The sequence below is a fragment of the Dreissena polymorpha genome, chromosome 15 (genome assembly GCF_020536995.1).
Source record: "Dreissena polymorpha isolate Duluth1 chromosome 15, UMN_Dpol_1.0, whole genome shotgun sequence".
Lineage (NCBI taxonomy): Eukaryota > Metazoa > Mollusca > Bivalvia > Myida > Dreissenidae > Dreissena > Dreissena polymorpha.
Genome location: NC_068369.1, coordinates 39,193,366 through 39,210,901, shown reverse-complemented (window position 1 = coordinate 39,210,901; position 17,536 = coordinate 39,193,366). Strand labels below are relative to the sequence as shown.

The following is a 17,536-nucleotide window of genomic DNA, read 5'->3' as shown; positions in this document are numbered from 1 at the left end:
AACCGTTTAAGTCTATTGATAAGTTTTTTATTTATGCGTTTGCATAACAGTGTGTGCTTTTTTTCATTCAAAAACGTTGGAATACTGCATAAATTACGCGTCTCGAGCTCATTGTCAAATGAATAGTTTCCATAAGGTACGAGTTGACCATGGAACGAGTTGACCACGGGATGAGTTGACTTGGGGACGAGTTGACTGTAAACCCACAGAAAACGTTGAGATGTAAGTACTTGAATTATTTTCTGCATCTACAATGTGTTGCAAAACCTCATCATCTCCTGCAAAGGTAACTATTGCTGACTTCCGACGTAATTTTCTATCGGACATGTCAGTAATTGCACACTTCTTCCCGCGGAATTCGAATCTTCAATGGGGGGACCGAAATACAACATACAACAACAACAACAAGAAGAAGTATGCTCTATTCCTGTTGAGTCGTGGGTAATTTTCATAAAGTTGTTAAAACACAAATATCCGCCTTTTCTCCTCGAATTTTAATTTAAGACTTAAGCGAAATTGGGTTAAAGAGTCATTATCAAAAGGTACGTACAGTGCTCTATCATTCTGCCAAATAGCACAAAATCTGTTATTTTTTTATGGCAAAAGGGCAAACCCTTTTTTTATAAGTAGCTAATCACACTCGAAATTCGTTTCGGAAATGACTCTTCTGCCATAGATTCTAATTAAATTCGCAGTTTTATTTATAATCAGTCGAAGACAAATATGACATATTTATGTTGAAAAAGTCCACTAATAAACTTAAACTAATATGCGTTAGCAATTCATAATCTTGCCTGAGTTACATTTTAAAGCATAAAATACAACTGAGTTACTGAGGCTACAGTTTAGAACATCTGGTTGAGTATCAATAACATGAATCAGTAATTTTTTTTCCAATTGCGAAACTTACCCGTACCATACCAAGAATGAAGTGTCTTATAACTTGTGTTACTAACCACAGGTGGTTAGCGTGTGGCTATGATATTAATTAGTGAAAACATCATTTTGAATGATAAATAATCATTTTATAACGAAAAATTAACTTTTCTGAAAAAAAATATTTCACTATCAAATATATATATAACAAGGTATGCAACTCAAAATCAGCCCAAAACGGGGTGCATCGCTTTGAACAGCCATATCTTCATCAATTTTGCAGCGATTTTCACGATCTCGGTCTTATTCAACGCAGAAATGAATTTCCTTTCTGGAAATGTATATGTCTTGCAATATTTTTACAAATGCTGGGTCAACTTTTAAGAAATAACACGATACACAACACGCATGACCCAGTTGACAGTGATCATGTATTCTTTATGAATGAAATCTCCAGTTGTAAAGACACACCTCCGCATTGGACCAATGAAATCACTCGTATGTTTAAAATGTCAGTTAGTTGAAATGTATGTAAACAAAGGTTTCAAACGGCGCTGGACAGTTAGTCTTGATGCAGAATGTAACGACAAGAACGGTAATAATGTTTTTTCATACGTTTTATTGAATTATGGTATCGAACTACATGAACTTTATAGGGAAGTTGCCCTTTACTCCGTGAAGATTTCAGTCTTAAAGACAGCATGATCACTGTCAACTGGGTCATGCGTGTTGTGTATCGTGTTATTTCTTAAAAGTTGACCCAGCATTTGTAAAAATATTGCAAGACATATACATTTCCAGAAAGGAAATTCATTTCTGCGTTGAATAAGACCGAGATCGTGAAAATCGCTGCAAAATTGATGAAGATATGGCTGTTCAAAGCGATGCACCCCGCTTTGGGCTGATTTTGAGTTGCATACCTTGTTATATATATATTTGATAGTGAAATATTTTTTTTCAGAAAAGTTAATTTTTCGTTATAATATGATTATTTATCATTCAAAATGATGTTTTCACTAATTAATATCATAGCCACACGCTAACCACCTGTGTTACTAACCAGTGTTTGTTTTGGTCACAAATATCTGCTATAAGGTTTTTACTGTACAGTTCTTATCTCAGTGAGTAACTGTAACTGAAAAACAAAACTGCAGTACTTGAATAAACGTTGAACATGCCCAATATTGCATCTGTTTATATAAAGAAGACAAAAAAAAACAAATAAAAAAAAAATTATTTGTTAAACCACTGAATTATTTAAGCATGATAAATTCCCATTTTTTTCCCAAATGAGCCGTTTCATCAAAGCAAAAATTCCCAAAATGGCGAATTGTTGATGAAAAATTCCCAATTTGGTCAGACATGATGTTGGACACAGTGTTGTCATGGTTCCATGAGAAGTACCTGCCACAAGCTGTTATCTGGATCCCATGTGGTACTTAGAGTATTACATAGCACATGATGTTGGACACACTGTTGCCATGGTTCCATGTGGTATTTAGAGTAGTACGTGCCACAAGCTGTTGCCTGGGTCCCATGTGGTACTTAGAGTATTACATACCACATAATGTTAATATCATGTTGGACACAATGTTGTCATGGTTCCATGTGGTTTTTAGAGTAGTACCTGCCACAAGCTGTTTTCTGGGTTCCATGTGGTACTTAGAGTATTACATCAATACATGCCACATGATGTTGGACACATTGTTGTCATGGTTCCATGTGGTATTTAGAGTAATGCGTACCACAAGCTGTTGTCTGGGTGCCATGTGGTACCAAGAGTATTACAAACCACATGATGTTGGACACAATGATGTCATAGTTCCATGTGGTATTTAGATTAGTATGTACCACAAGCTGTTTTCTGGGTCCCATGTGGTACTTTGTGTATTCATGGTTCCATGTGGTATTTAGAGTAGCATGTACCACAAGCTGTTTTCTGGGTCCCATGTGGTACTTAGAGTATTACATACCACTTGATGTTGGACACATTATTGTCATGGTTCCATGTGGTATTTAGAGTAGTACGTACCACAAGCTGTTGTCTGGGTTATGTGGTACTTAGAGTATTACATATCACATGATGTTGGACACATTGTTGTCATGGTTCTATCAACACATGCGAAAGACAAAAAAATCTTACCGGACATGAGGTCCGATAACTTTTAAAATGTACCGGACCTCACCGCATTTTACCGGACTTTATTCTGCTTTAAACAAACAATAAAAATACATTGTATAGTTTTTTATCGTTATGACGTTCAAAATGTTTAACAATTATAAATACAATAAAATAACAATTAAATTTATGACCGTTTAGTCAGCACTTCCGGCCGTAAATTACGCCAAAAAATAACGTCCTTTTAACAAATGGCGGACATCTGATAATCTGCACTCATATTGTTGTCTAATATCGAATAATAGTCACATTACAATGATTACACAGCCATGTATGCTGACACAGATGCACCACGAAAACTTCTAGGGTAACTTAATTTTTAGTCGCCAAAGCGTCCAATCGGTAACGAGAATGCGTATCATAAGGGCAGTATTTTTGATCGACGTCAGTCTTGAAGTTAGCGTTTATCGCAGATTGATTTACAAAAAATCACAGTTTTAAAATTTACGCAATATCCAATGGTAATTAAGCAGTATCTGAAAGACGGTGTCGGTATCATCGCATCTTTTTACCGTAAACAATTACTTATACAATCATTGTTCCTTATGAGAAGTTAAATGCAAATGGTTAGCAATTAATAACTTATGGCGAGTAAGTTGTGAAAACAATACCCGTTACAAATTGCATGCGGTAACAATTTAATTTAAATAGAAGTATATTTCATCATGTCCATTTTTAGAACTAAATAACACATTTTTTTTCTACAGCCACGTGATAATATTATTTAAATCTATTTGTATGCATCTGCACCATTCACTACACATGATGCCATGTAAAGCCTGTGTTTTAATAAGAGCGCGAAATTTTTGCTGACAGAGTTGAGTTCCACGCGCAAGGAAAGGTTTAAGCGTGAGTGTCAAAACAGACCATGTGCCGTAACTATATATAGACGTGCAACTCGGTACATGTAGTATTTTAAAATAAAAGATACATCGGCATTAATGCACACAATGAGATATTATTGACACATTGAAACTATAGACAAAATACGTAAATTTATGAATAAAAAATTAAATTAAAGTCGCTCATTGATTGGTCGTTATAACCAAATATGACCAGTGAATATGAATATGCTGGCACATTGAGTCACTTGATTTACGCATGTTAAATGGGAATGATCCCATCCAAAAATTCATTTTCATCAGCGCTTGCATAAAATGGCGGACGTTTGTGTTTATAAAATTCTTAAACACATCAACATCAATACTGGTCATATTTTTGTTTTGAATATTGAAATCAGTATTTATTCATATTCTAGTTTCGTGTTCATTGTTTTACCAAAACACACAATTTATTTATGGTCGGACACAAGGTCCGACAATGTAGGAAATAATACTGGACCTCAGCTAATTTTATCGGAAATGTCTGAGGTCCGATGTCTTTCGCATGGGTTGTTCTATGTGGTATTTGGAGTAGTACGTACAGGGCCTTGCTACACTTTGGGGGATTGGATCCGGGGCCCTTAAAGGGGGGAATTTCACCTCGTTTTGGGCGAAAAGGGGAATTTTAGAAGATTTTTTCACTAACCATTCAACACCTAAAATTGCTATATTTTAATGTGATTTACATAAATATACATTTAATCAAAGGTTAGTAGCACAATACCAGCTGGCAACATAGGTATAAAAGTAAAAAAAAAAAAAATGGGGGGGGGAGGGGGAATTTTTAGCTGAAATAGGGGGGAAAAGTATACTTTTTCATGGGGGAAGCCGCCGATTTTTGGCGGTAAAAAGTGTAAAACGAGGGCCCTGACGTACCACAAGCTGTTTTGTGGGTTAGATGTGGTACTTAGAGTATTACATACCACACGATGTTCGGAACAATGTTGTCATGGTTCCATGTGGTATTTAGAGTAATACCTACCACATGCCACATGAAGTTGGACACAATGTTGTCATGGTTCCATGTGGTATTTAGAGTAGTACCTACCACAAGCTGTTGCATGGGTTGAATATGGTACTTAGAGCAAATTTTTTTCACCCAATTGAGAAAAGTACCTCTACCAGTCAAATTTGGAGAATTGTGCGTGAAAACCCATAAATTGGGAAAATTCGTGTCATGAAGTCTTCATATTGGGAAATTTGTGTACTTTTGCTCCCAAATACTTAAAATTGATAACTAAATATCGTCAAGTTTTGAATATTATATTTACTAAGGTTAAGGCCATAGAGCTGCATAGAGAAACTAACTAAATATTGCATTTAATTAAAAAAAAGTATTTAGTGTAGTATGTTCCACACATTGTTGTCTGGGTCCCATTTGGTACTTAGAGTGTTACATACCAAATGATGTTGGACACAATGTTGTGTTTGTTCCATGTGGTATTAAGAGTAGTACGTACCACAAGCTGTTTTCTGGGTTCCATGTGGTACTTAGAGTGTTACATACCAAATGATGTTGGACACAATGTTGTGTTTGTTCCATGTGGTATTAAGAGTAGTACGTACCACAAGCTGTTTTCTGGGTTCCATGTGGTACTTAGAGTGTTACATACCAAATGATGTTGGACACAATGTTGTGTTTGTTCCATGTGGTATTAAGAGTAGTACGTACCACAAGCTGTTTTCTGGGTTCCATGTGGTACTAAGAGTATTACATGCCACATGATGTTGGACACAATGTTGTCATGGTTTCATGTGGTATTTAGAGTAAAACAAACCACAAGCTGTTTTCTGGGTTCCATGTGGTACTTAGAGTATTACATGCCACATGATGTTGGACACAATGTTGTCATGGTTTCATGTGGTATTTAGAGTAATACGTACCACAAGCTGTTTTCTGGATTCCATGTGGTACTTAGAGCATTACATGCCACATGATGTTGGACACACTGTTGTCATGGTTCCATGAGGTATTTAGAGTAGTAAGTGCCACAAGCTGTTTTCTGCGTTCCATGTGGTACTTAGAGTATTACATGCCACATGATGTAGGACACTTGTACTACTCAAAATACCACATGGAACCATGACAACAGTGACTGTTGTCATGGTTCCATGTGGTATTTAGAGTAGTATGTGCCACAAGCTGTTGTCTGGGTTCCATGTGGTACTTAGAGTATTACATGCCACATGATGTTGGACACACTATTGTCATGGTTCCATGAGGTATTTAGAGTAGTACGTGCCACAAGCTGTTTTCTGGGTTCAATGTGGTACTAAGAGTATTACATGCCACATGATGTTTGACACACTGTTGTCATGAATCCATGTGGTATTTAGAGTACTACGTGCCACAAGCTGTTGTCTGGGTTCCATGTGGTACTTAGAGTATAACACGCCACATGATGTTGGACACAATGTTGTCATGGTTCCATGTGGTATTTAGAGTAGTACGTGCCACCAGCTGTTCTCTGGGTTCCATGTGGTACTTAGAGTATTACATGCCACATGATGTTGGTCACACTGTTGTCATGGTTCCATATGGTATTTAGAGTAGTACGTACCACAAGCTGTTTTCTGGGTTCCATGTGGTACTTAGAGTATTACATGCCACATGATGTTGGACACAATGTTGTCATGTTTCCATGTGGTATTTAGAGTAGTACGTACCACAAGCTGTTTTCTGGGTCCCATGTGGTACTTAGAGTATTACATGCCACATGATGTTGGACACAATGTTGTCATGGTTCCATGTGGTATTAAGAGTAGTACCTACCACAAGCTGTTTTCTGGGTCCCATGTGGTACTTAGAGTATTACATGCCACATGATGTTGGACACAATGTTGTCTTGGTTCCATGTGGTATTTAGAGTAGTATGTGCCACAAGCTGTTGTCTGGGTTCCATGTGGTATTTAGAGTATTACATGCCACATGATGTTGGACACAATGTTGTCATGGTTCCATGTGGTATTTAGAGTAGTAAGTACCACAAGCTGTTTTCTGGGTCCCATGTGGTACTTAGAGTATTACATGCCACATGATGTTGGACACACTGTTGTCATGTATCCATGTGGTATTTAGAGTAGTACGTACCACAAGCTGTTTTCTGGGTCCCATGTGGTACTAAGAGTATTACATGCCACATGATGTTGGACACAATGTTGTCTTGGTTCCATATGGTATTTAGAGTAGTATATGCCACAAGCTGTTGTCTGAGTTCCATGTGGTACTTAGAGTATTACATGCCACATGATGTTGAACACAATGTTGTCATGGTTCCATGTGGTATTTAGAGTAGTACGTGCCACAAGCTGTTTTCTGGGTTCCATGTGGTACTTAGAGTATTACACGCCACATGATGTTGGGCACAATGTTGTCATGGTTCCATGTGGTAATTAGAGTAGTATGTACCACAAGCTGTTGTCTGGGTTCCATGTGATACTTAGAGTATTACATGCCACATGATGTTGGACACACTGTTGTCATGGTTCCATGTGGTATTTAGAGTAGTATGTACCACAAGCTGTTTTCTGGGTTCCATGTGGTACTTAGAGTATTACATGCCACATGATGTTGGACACAATGTTGTCATGGTTCCATGTGGTATTTAGAGTAGTACGTACCACAAGCTGTTTTCTGAGTTCCATGTGGTACTTAGAGTATTACATACCCTATGGTGTTGGACACAATGTTGTCATGGTTCCATGTGGTATTTAGAGTAGTATGTACCACAAGCTGTTTTCTGGGTTCCATGTGGTACTTAGAGTATTACATGCCACATGATGTTGGACACTGTTGTCATGGTTCCATGTGGTATTTAGAGTAGTACGTACCACAAGCTGTTTTCTGGCTTCCATGTGGTACTGAGAGTATTACATGCCACATGATGTTGGACACTCGTACTACTCTAAATTCCACATGGAACCATGACAACAGTGACTGTTGTCATGGGTCCATGTGGTATTTAGTGTAGTACGTACCACAAGCTTTTTTCTTGGTCCTATGTGGTACTTAGAGTATTACATGCCACATGATGTTGGACACAATGTTGTCATGGTTCCAAGTGGTATTTAGAGTAGTACGTGCCACAAGCTGTTTTCTGGGTGTCATGTCAGGGCCCTCAATCTATCAAATCTGCCGCCGAATTTTGGCGGCAGTCCCCCAACTGAAAAGTATACTTTATTCCCCTTTTGTAAAGACTTTCTCAAACTTTAAATCTTGCGAAGCTAGTGTTATTAAAACATGTGCTGAATTCCCCCTATAAAATTTTTTTTTTTTTTTTTTTTTTAATAGAAAGATGTGTCTCATGATTATTATATCAAAATTCTATTTCAATTTAATCTTTTCAAACATACTAGCTTATGAAAGATGCAATGAATATAGTGCAAACATGTACAAATGAAGTAATGAGAGAGTAAGTATAAAAATCCCCCAAAAAGGGAAACGCCGCAAAAATTCCCCCTCCTTAGGGCTGCGGACCCCTTCCCTCAAAGTAGTGTGAGGGCCCTGCATGTGGTACTTAGAGTAGTACATGCCACATGATGTTGGACACTTGTACTATTCTAAATACCACATGGAACCATGACAACAGTGACTGTTGTCATGGTTCCATGTGGTATTTAGAGTAGTACGTGCCACAAGCTGTTTTCTGGGTCCCATGTGGTACTTAGAGTATTACATGCCACATGATGTTTGACACAATGTTGTCATGGTTCCATGTGGTATTTAGAGTAGTACTGACCACAAGCTGTTTTCTGGGTTCCAAGTGGTACTTAGAGTATTACATACCACATGATGTTGAACACAATGTTGTCATGGTTCCATGTGGTATTTAGAGTAGTACGTGCCACAAGCTGTTGTCCGGGTTCCATGTGGTACTTAGAGTATTACATGCCACATGATGTTGGACACACTGTTGTTATGGTTCCATGTGGTATTTAGAGTAGTATGTACCACAAGCTGTTTTCTGGGTTCCATGTGGTACTTAGAGTATTACATGCCACATGATGTTGGACACAATGTTGTCATGGTTCCATGTGGTATTTAGAGTAGTACATGCCACAAGCTGTTGTCTGGGTCCCATGTGGTACTTAGAGTATTACATGCCTCATGATGTTGGACACTGGTACTACTCAAAATACTACATGGAACCATAACAACAGTGACTGCTGTCATGGTTCCATGTGGTATTTAGAGTGTATGTACCACAAGCTGTTTTCTGGGTTCCATGTGGTACTTAGAGTATTACATGACACATGATGTTGGACACACTGTTGTCATGGTTCCATGTGGTATTTGGAGTAGACCGTGCCAAAGGTGTTTTCTGGGTTCCATGTGGTACTTAGAGTTTTACATGCCACATGATGTTGGACACACGTTTGTCATGCTTCCATGTGGTATTTAGAGTAGTACGTACCACAAGCTGTTTTCTGGGTTCCATGTGGTACTTAGAGTATTACATGCCACATGATGTTGGACACCATGTCGTCATGGTTCCATGTGGTATTTAGAGTAGTAGGTACCACAAGCTGTTTTCTGGGTTCCATGTGGTACTTAGAGTATTACATGCCACATGATGTTGGACACTCCTACTACTGTAAATACCACATGGAACCATGACAACAGTGACTGTTGTCATTGTTCCATGTGGTATTTAGAGTAGTACGTACCACAAGCTGTTTTCTGGGTCCCATGTGGTACTAAGAGTATTACATGCCACATGGTGTTGGACACAATGTTGTCATGGTTCCATGTGGTATTTAGAGTAGTACGTGCCACATGATGTTGGACACAATGTTGTCATGGTTCCATGTGGTATTTTGAGTAGTACGTGCCACATGATGTTATACACAATGTTGTCATGGTTCCATGTGGTATTAAGAGTAGTACGTACCTCAAGCTGTTTTCTGGGTTCCATGTGGTACTTAGAGTTTTACATACCACATGATGTTGGACACACTGTTGTCATGGTTCCATGTGGTTTTTAGAGTAGTCAGTACCACAAGCTGTTTTCTGGGTTCCATGTGGTAGTTAGAGTATTACATACCACTAGATGTTGGACACCATGTTGTCATGGTTCCATGTGGTATTTAGAGTAGTACGTGCCACAAGCTGTTTTCTGGGTTCCATGTGGTACTTAAGAGTATTACATGCCACATGATGTTGGACACTCGTACTACTGTAAATACCACATGGAACCATGACAACAGTGACTGTTGTCATTGTTCCATGTGGTATTTAGAGTAGTATGTACCACAAGCTGTTTTCTGGGTCCTATGTGGTACTTAGAGTATTACATGCCACATGATATTGGACTCTCGTACTACTCTAAATACCACATGGAACCATGACAACAGTGACTGTTGTCATTGTTCCATGCGGTATTTAAAGTAGTACGTACCACAAGCAGTCTTCTGGGTCCCATATTGTACTTAGAGTACCGTAAAAACGCAGTCATAAGTCGAGATTTTTTACCTCCAAAATTTGATTAAAAAACCGGTATCGACTTATGAGGTGGTCCATGAAAAAAATAATGAAATTCCATGAAAAAATAATGAAATTCGATGAAGATTGATCCCCGCGGCAATAGTTGTTGTTGTTGTTGTATAAAAAAATCGTTGATTTACAACTAACAAAACATCGTATTTTTACTGATACTTACCAATTAATATAATCACAGTTTGCAATTACTCTTGTTTTTATTTTGATAATTTAATCCAAGTCTTCATGTAAGCAGGTGTTGTTTTTTTACTGTTCATGTAAACAAAGAATCAAGGACATCATTTAAAGTCTCGCGAAAATTCGCAATATGTGTGAATCGACAGTTTGACGTCATCAAAGGAAAGCCGTTTCCTGTCAAGAAGCCATAAAGAACACCTTTCTCGCCGACAAAATTGGATTCCTTTGTTTAGAGAAGCGATATGCTTAACCAATCGCGTGTTTATAACTCGCTTGCAATCGTCCTATTATGCTTGAGCACGTGTATAGCTCCGCCTATGAAACTGTTTCAGAGAAAAAGGTGGAGTTAGCGGTCTCTTGGGTATGTCAATCATTGTTATAAAAACACGTTTTACCGAGACACTAATCAATTGTTTTGACAGTCAGATTAAAAGTACAAAGATTGGATTACAGTGATAATATTGTTTCATCGGATTAAAAGCGGAAAATAGTTTGTGGATAATAACTAGCGTGGATTATTGAGTGCAACCATAGATTAATTAGATAAACAAAAACGAAACTGGACTTACGATAAATCTTTGAAAATGCCTGGCAAACGCAAACGCCAGGCTTATGACAATGCATTTAAAATACGTGTGATAGCGTTTGCGAGAATTTAAATAACAGTGCTGCTGAACGTGAGTTTGGTATAAGTGAGAAACTAGTGCGTGATCGATTGCGTCATGTGCAATGTATAGAATACTACCGCAACTTCATGTACATTTCTAATGGCGTCCGTTTATAAAATTCGTAAACAAAAAATTTCTGACTCGACTTATGAAGCTAACATACTCAAAATCTCCAATTTTGGTACCAAAGTATACCCCCCGACTTATGAGCCGGGTAGACTTATGACTGCGTTTTTACGGTATTACATGCCACATGATGTTGGACACAATGTTGTCATGGTTCCATGTGGTATTTAGGGTAGTTCGTACCACAAGCTGTTTTCTGGGTCCCATGTGGTACATAGAGTAGTACATGTCACATGATGTTGGACACAATGTTGTCATGGTTCCATGTGGTATTAAGAGTAGTACCTGCAAGAAGCTGTTTTCTGAGTTCCATGTGGTACTTAGAGTATTACATACCCAATGCTGTTGGACACAATTTTGTCATGGTTCCATGTGGTATTTAGAGTAGTACGTGCCACATGATGTTGGACACAATGTTGTCATGGTTCCATGTGGTATTTAGAATAGTACGTACCACAAGCTGTTTTCTGTGTACCATGCGGTACTTAGAGTATTACATTCCAAATGATGTTGGACACAATGTTGTCATGGTTCCATGTGGTATTTAGAGTAAAACAAACCACAAGCTGTTTTCTGGGTTCCCTGTGGTACTTAGAGTATTACATGCCACATGCTTTTGGACACAATGTTGTCATGGTTCCATGTGGTATTTAGAGTAGTACGTACCACAAGCTGTTTTCTGGGTTCCATGTGGTACTTATAGTATTACATGCCACATGATGTTGGGCACAATGTTGTCATGGTTCCATGTGGTATTTAGAGTAGTATGTACCACAAGCTGTTTTCTGGGTTCCATGTGGTACTTAGAGTATTACATACCACATGATGTTGGACACACTGTTGTCATGGTTTCATGTGGTATTCAGAGTAGTACGTGCCACAAGCTGTTTTCTGGGTGTCATGTGGTACTTAGAGTATTACATGCCACATGATGTTGGACACACTGTTGTCATGGTTTCATGTGGTATTTAGAGTAGTACGTACATGTATCACAAGCTGTTCTCTGGGTTCCTTGTGGTACTTAGATTATTACATACCACAGTGACACAATGTTGTCATGGTTCCATGTGGTATTTAGAGTAGTATGTACCACAAGCTGTATTCTGGGTTCTATGTGGTACTTAGAGTATTACATACAACATTATGTTGGACACAATGTTGTCATGGTTCCATGTGGTATTTAGAGTAGTATGTGCCACAAGCTATTTTCTGGGTTCCATGTGGTACTTAGAGTATTACTTACCACATGATGTTGGACACAATGTTGTCATTGTTCCATGTGGTATTTAGAGTAGTATGTACCACAAGCTGTTTTCTGGGTTCCATGTGGTACTTAAATTATTACATGCCACATGATGTTGGACACACTGTTGTCATGAATCCATGTGGTATTTAATGTAGTACATACATGTACCACAAGCTGTTTTCTTGGTTCCATGTGATTCTTAGACTATTACACACCACATGATGTTGGACACAATGTTGTCATGGTTCCATATGGTATTTAGAGTAGTATGTACCACAAGCTTTTTTCTGGGTTCGATGTGGTACTTAGAGTATTAAATACCACATGATGTTGGACACAATGTTGTCAAGGTTCCATGTGGTATTTAGAGAAGTACGTACCACAAGCTGTTTTCTGGGTCCCATGTGGTACTTAGAGTATTACATACCACATGATGTTGGACACACTGTTGTCATGGTTCCATGTGGTATTTAGAGTAGTATGTGCCACAAGCTGTTTTCTGGGTTCCATGTGGTACTAAGAGTATTAAATACCACATGATGTTGGACACAATGTTGTCATAGTTCCATGTGGTATTTAGAGTAGTATGTACCACAAGCTGTTTTCTGGGTTCCATGTGGTACATAGATTATTTCATGCCACATGATGTTGGACACACTGTTGTCATGGTTCCATGTGGTATTTAGAGTAGTATGTACATGTAACACAAGCTGTTCTCTCGGTTCCATTTGGTACTTAGATTATTACATACCACATGATGTTGGACACAATGTTGTCATGGTTCCATGTGGTATTTAGAGTAGTATGTACCACAAGCTGTTTTCTAGGTTCCATGTGGTACTTAGAGAATTACATGCCGCATGATGTTGGACACACTGCTGTCATGGTTTCATTTGGTATTAATAGCAGTACAAACCACAAGCTGTTTTTTGGGTTCCATGTGGTACTTAGAGCATTACATGCCACATGATGTTGGACACTGGTTCTACTCAAATTACTACATGGAACCATAACAACAGTGACTGTTGTCATTGTTCCATGTGGTATTTAGAGTAGTACGTACGAGAAGATGTTGTCTGGGTTCTATGTGGTACTTAGAGTATTACATGCCACATGATGTTGGACGCAATGTTTTCATTGTTCCATGTGGTATTTACAGTAGTACCTGCCACAAGGTGTTTTCTGGGTTCCATGTGGTACTTAGAGTATTACATGCCACATGATGTTGGACACACTGTTGTCATGGTTCCATGTGGTATTTAGAGTAGTACGTACCACAAGCTGTTTTCTGGGTCACCTCTGGTACTTAGAGTATTACATGCCACATGATGTTGGACACAATGTTGTCATGGTTCCATGTGGTATTTAGAGAAGTACGTGCCACATGATGTTGGACACAATGTTGTCATGGTTCCATGTGGTATTTAGAGTAGTATGTACCACAAGCTGTTTTTCTGGGTTCCATGCGGTACTTAGAGTATTACATGCCACATGATGTTGGACACAATGTTGTCATGGTTCCATGTGGTTAGTATGTACCACAAGCTGTTTTCTGGGTTCTATGTGGTACTTAGAGTATTACATACCACATGATGTTGGACACAATGTTGTCATGGTTCCATGTGGTATTTTGTGTAGTCCGTGCCACAAGCTGTTTTCTGGGTTCCATGTGGTACTTAGAGTATTACATGCCACATGATGTTGGACACAATGTTGTCATAGTTCCATGTGGTATTTAGAGTAGTATGTACCACAAGCTGTTTTCTGGGTTCCATGTGGTACTAAGAGTATTAAATACCACATGATGTTGGACACAATGTTGTCATAGTTCCATGTGGTATTTAGAGAAGTACGTGCCACATGATGTTGGACACAATGTTGTCATGGTTCCATGTGGTATTTAGAGTAGTATGTACCACAAGCTGTTTTTCTGGGTTCCATGCGGTACTTAGAGTATTACATACCACATGATGTTGGACACCATGTTGTCATGGTTCCATGTGATATTTAGAGTAGTTCGTGCCACAAGCTGTTTTTTGGCTTCCATGTGGTACTTAGAGTATTACATGCCACATCATGTTGGACACTCGTACTACTCTAAATACCACATGGAACCATGACAACACTGACTGTTGTCATGGTTCCATGTGGTATTTAGTGTAGTACGTACCACAAGCTTTTTTCTGGGTCCCATGTGGTACTTAGAGTATTACATGCCACATGATGTTGAACACAATGTTGTCATGGTTCCATGTGGTATTTAGAGTAGTACGTACCACATTATGTTGGACACAATGTTGTCATGGTTCCATGTGGTATTTAGAGTAGTATGTACCACAAGCTGTTTTCTGTGTTCCATATGATACTTAGAATATTACATACCACATGATGTTGGACACAATGTTGTCATGGTTCCATGTGGTATTGAGAGTACTATGTACCACAAGCTGTTTTCTGGGTTCCATGTGGTACTAAGAGTATTGCATGCCACATGATGTTGGACAAACTGTTGTCATGGTTCCATGTGGTATTTAGAGTAGTAAGTGCCACAAGCTGTTTTCTGGGTGTCATATGGTACTTAGAGTATTACATGCCACATGATGTTGGGCACTCGTACTTTTCTAAATACCACATGAACCATGACAACAGTGACTGTTGTCATGGTTCCATGTGGTATTTAGAGTAGTACGTGCCACAAGCTGTTTTCTGGGTCCCATGTGGTACTTAGAGTATTACATGCCACATGATGTTGGACACAATGTTGTCATGGTTCCATGTGGTATTTAGAGAAGTACTGACCACAAGCTGTTTTCTGGGTTCCATGTGGTACTTAGAGTATTACATGCCACATGATGTTGGACACTGTTGTCATGGTTCCATGTGGTATTTAGAGTAGTATGTACCACAAGCTGTTTTCTGGGTCCCCTGTGGTACTTAGAGTATTACATGCCACATGATGTTGGACACAATGTTGTCATGGTTCCATGTGGTATTTAGAATAGTACGTGCCACATGATGTTGCACACAATGTTGTCATGGTTCCATGTGGTATTTAGAGTAGTACGTACCACAAGCTGTTTTTCTGGGTTCCATGCGGTACTTAGAGTATTACATACCACATGATGTTGGACACCATGTTGTCATGGTTCCATGTGATATTTAGAGTAGTTCTTGCCACAAGCTGTTTTTTGGCTTCCATGTGGTACTTAGAGTATTACATGCCACATCATGTTGGACACTTGTACTACTCTAAATACCACATGGAACCATGACAACACTGACTGTTGTCATGGTTCCATGTGGTATTTAGTGTAGTACGTACCACAAGCTTTTTTCTGGGTTCCATGCGGTACTTAGAGTATTACATGCCACATGATGTTGGACACAATGTTGTCATGGTTCCATGTGGTTAGTATGTACCACAAGTTGTTTTCTGGGTCTAATGTGGTACTTAGAGTATTACATACCACATGATGTTGGACACCATGTTGTCATGGTTCCATGTGATAATTTAAGTAGTTCGTGCCACAAGCTGTTTTCTGGCTTCCATGTGGTACTTAGAGTATTACATGCCACATGATGTTGGACACTCGTACTACTCTAAATACCACATGGAACCATGACAACAGTGGCTTTTGTCATGGTTCCATGTGGTATTAAGTGTAGTACGTACCACATTTTTCTGGGTCCCGTGTGGTACTTAGAGTATTACATGCCACATGATGTTGGACACACTGTTGTCATGGTTCCATGTGGTATTTAGAGTAGTAAGTGCCACAAGCTGTTTTCTGTGCTCCATGTGGTACTTAGAGTATTACATACCACATGATGTATGACACAATGTTGTCATGGTTCCATGTGGTATTTAGAGTACTATGTACCACAAGCTGTTTTCTGGGTTCCATGTGGTTCTAAGAGTATTGCATGCCACATGATGTTGGACACACTGTTGTCATGGTTCCATGTGGTATTTAGAGTAGTAAGTTCCACAAGCTGTTTTCTGGGTGTCATATGGTACTTAGAGTATTACATGCCACATGATGTTGGACACTCATACTATTCTAAATACCACATGAACCATGACAACAGTGACTGTTGTCATGGTTCCATGTGGTATTTAGAGTAGTATGTGCCACAAGCTGTTTTCTGGGTCCCATGTGGTACTTAGAGTATTACATGCCACTTGATGTTGGACACAATGTTGTCATGGTTCCATGTGGTATTTAGAGTATTACTGACCACAAGCTGTTTTCTGGGTTCCATGTGGTACTTAGAGTATTACATGCCACATGATGTTGGACACTGTTGTCATGGTTCCATGTGGTATTTAGAGTAGTATGTACCACAAGCTGTTTTCTGGGTCCCCTGTGGTACTTAGAGTATTACATGCCACATGATGTTGGACACAATGTTGTCATGGTTCCATGTGGTATTTAGAGTAGTACGTGCCACATGATGTTGGACACAATGTTGTCATGGTTCCATATGGTATTTAGAGTAGTACGTACCACGAGCTGTTTTTCTGGGTTCCATGCGGTACTTAGAGTATTACATGCCACATGATGTTGGACACAATGTTGTCATGGTTCCGTGTGGTTAGTATGTACCACAAGCTGTTTTCTGGGTTCTATGTGGTACTTAGAGTATTACATACCACATGATGTTGGACACCATGATGTCATGGTTCCATGTGATATTTAGAGTAGTTCTTGCCACAAGCTGTTTTTTGGCTTCCATGTGGTACTTAGAGTATTACATGCCACATCATGTTGGACACTCGTACTACTCTAAATACCACATGGAACCATGACAACACTGACTGTTGTCATGGTTCCATGTGGTATTTAGTGTAGTACGTACCACAAGCTTTTTTCTGGGTCCCAT

The 17,536-nt window shown here is 38.9% G+C and overlaps 2 protein-coding genes across 7 annotated transcripts in view; one reads left to right on the top strand and one right to left on the bottom strand.

The window, feature by feature from the left end:
• The window catches only part of LOC127859473 (origin recognition complex subunit 2-like), a 33,088-nt gene extending 32,712 nt beyond the window's left edge, over positions 1-376 (bottom strand). For both annotated transcript variants that reach the window (XM_052396868.1, XM_052396869.1), the window contains exon 1: positions 231-376. In XM_052396868.1, the coding sequence (XP_052252828.1) occupies positions 231-327 (97 nt within the window). In that variant the 5' untranslated portion in view covers positions 328-376. The remainder of the gene's footprint in view (positions 1-230) is intronic.
• The window catches only part of LOC127859472 (integrator complex subunit 10-like), a 102,831-nt gene continuing 85,497 nt past the window's right edge, over positions 203-17,536 (top strand). Inside the window, exon 1 of one of the 5 annotated variants that reach the window (XM_052396867.1) lies at positions 203-222. The gene's annotated coding sequence lies outside the window, so the exon portion shown is untranslated. Of the gene's footprint in view, positions 223-368; positions 543-17,536 lie in introns of those variants that run through there. The other 4 variants (XM_052396865.1, XM_052396864.1, XM_052396863.1 and 1 more) reach the window with 4 other exon arrangements.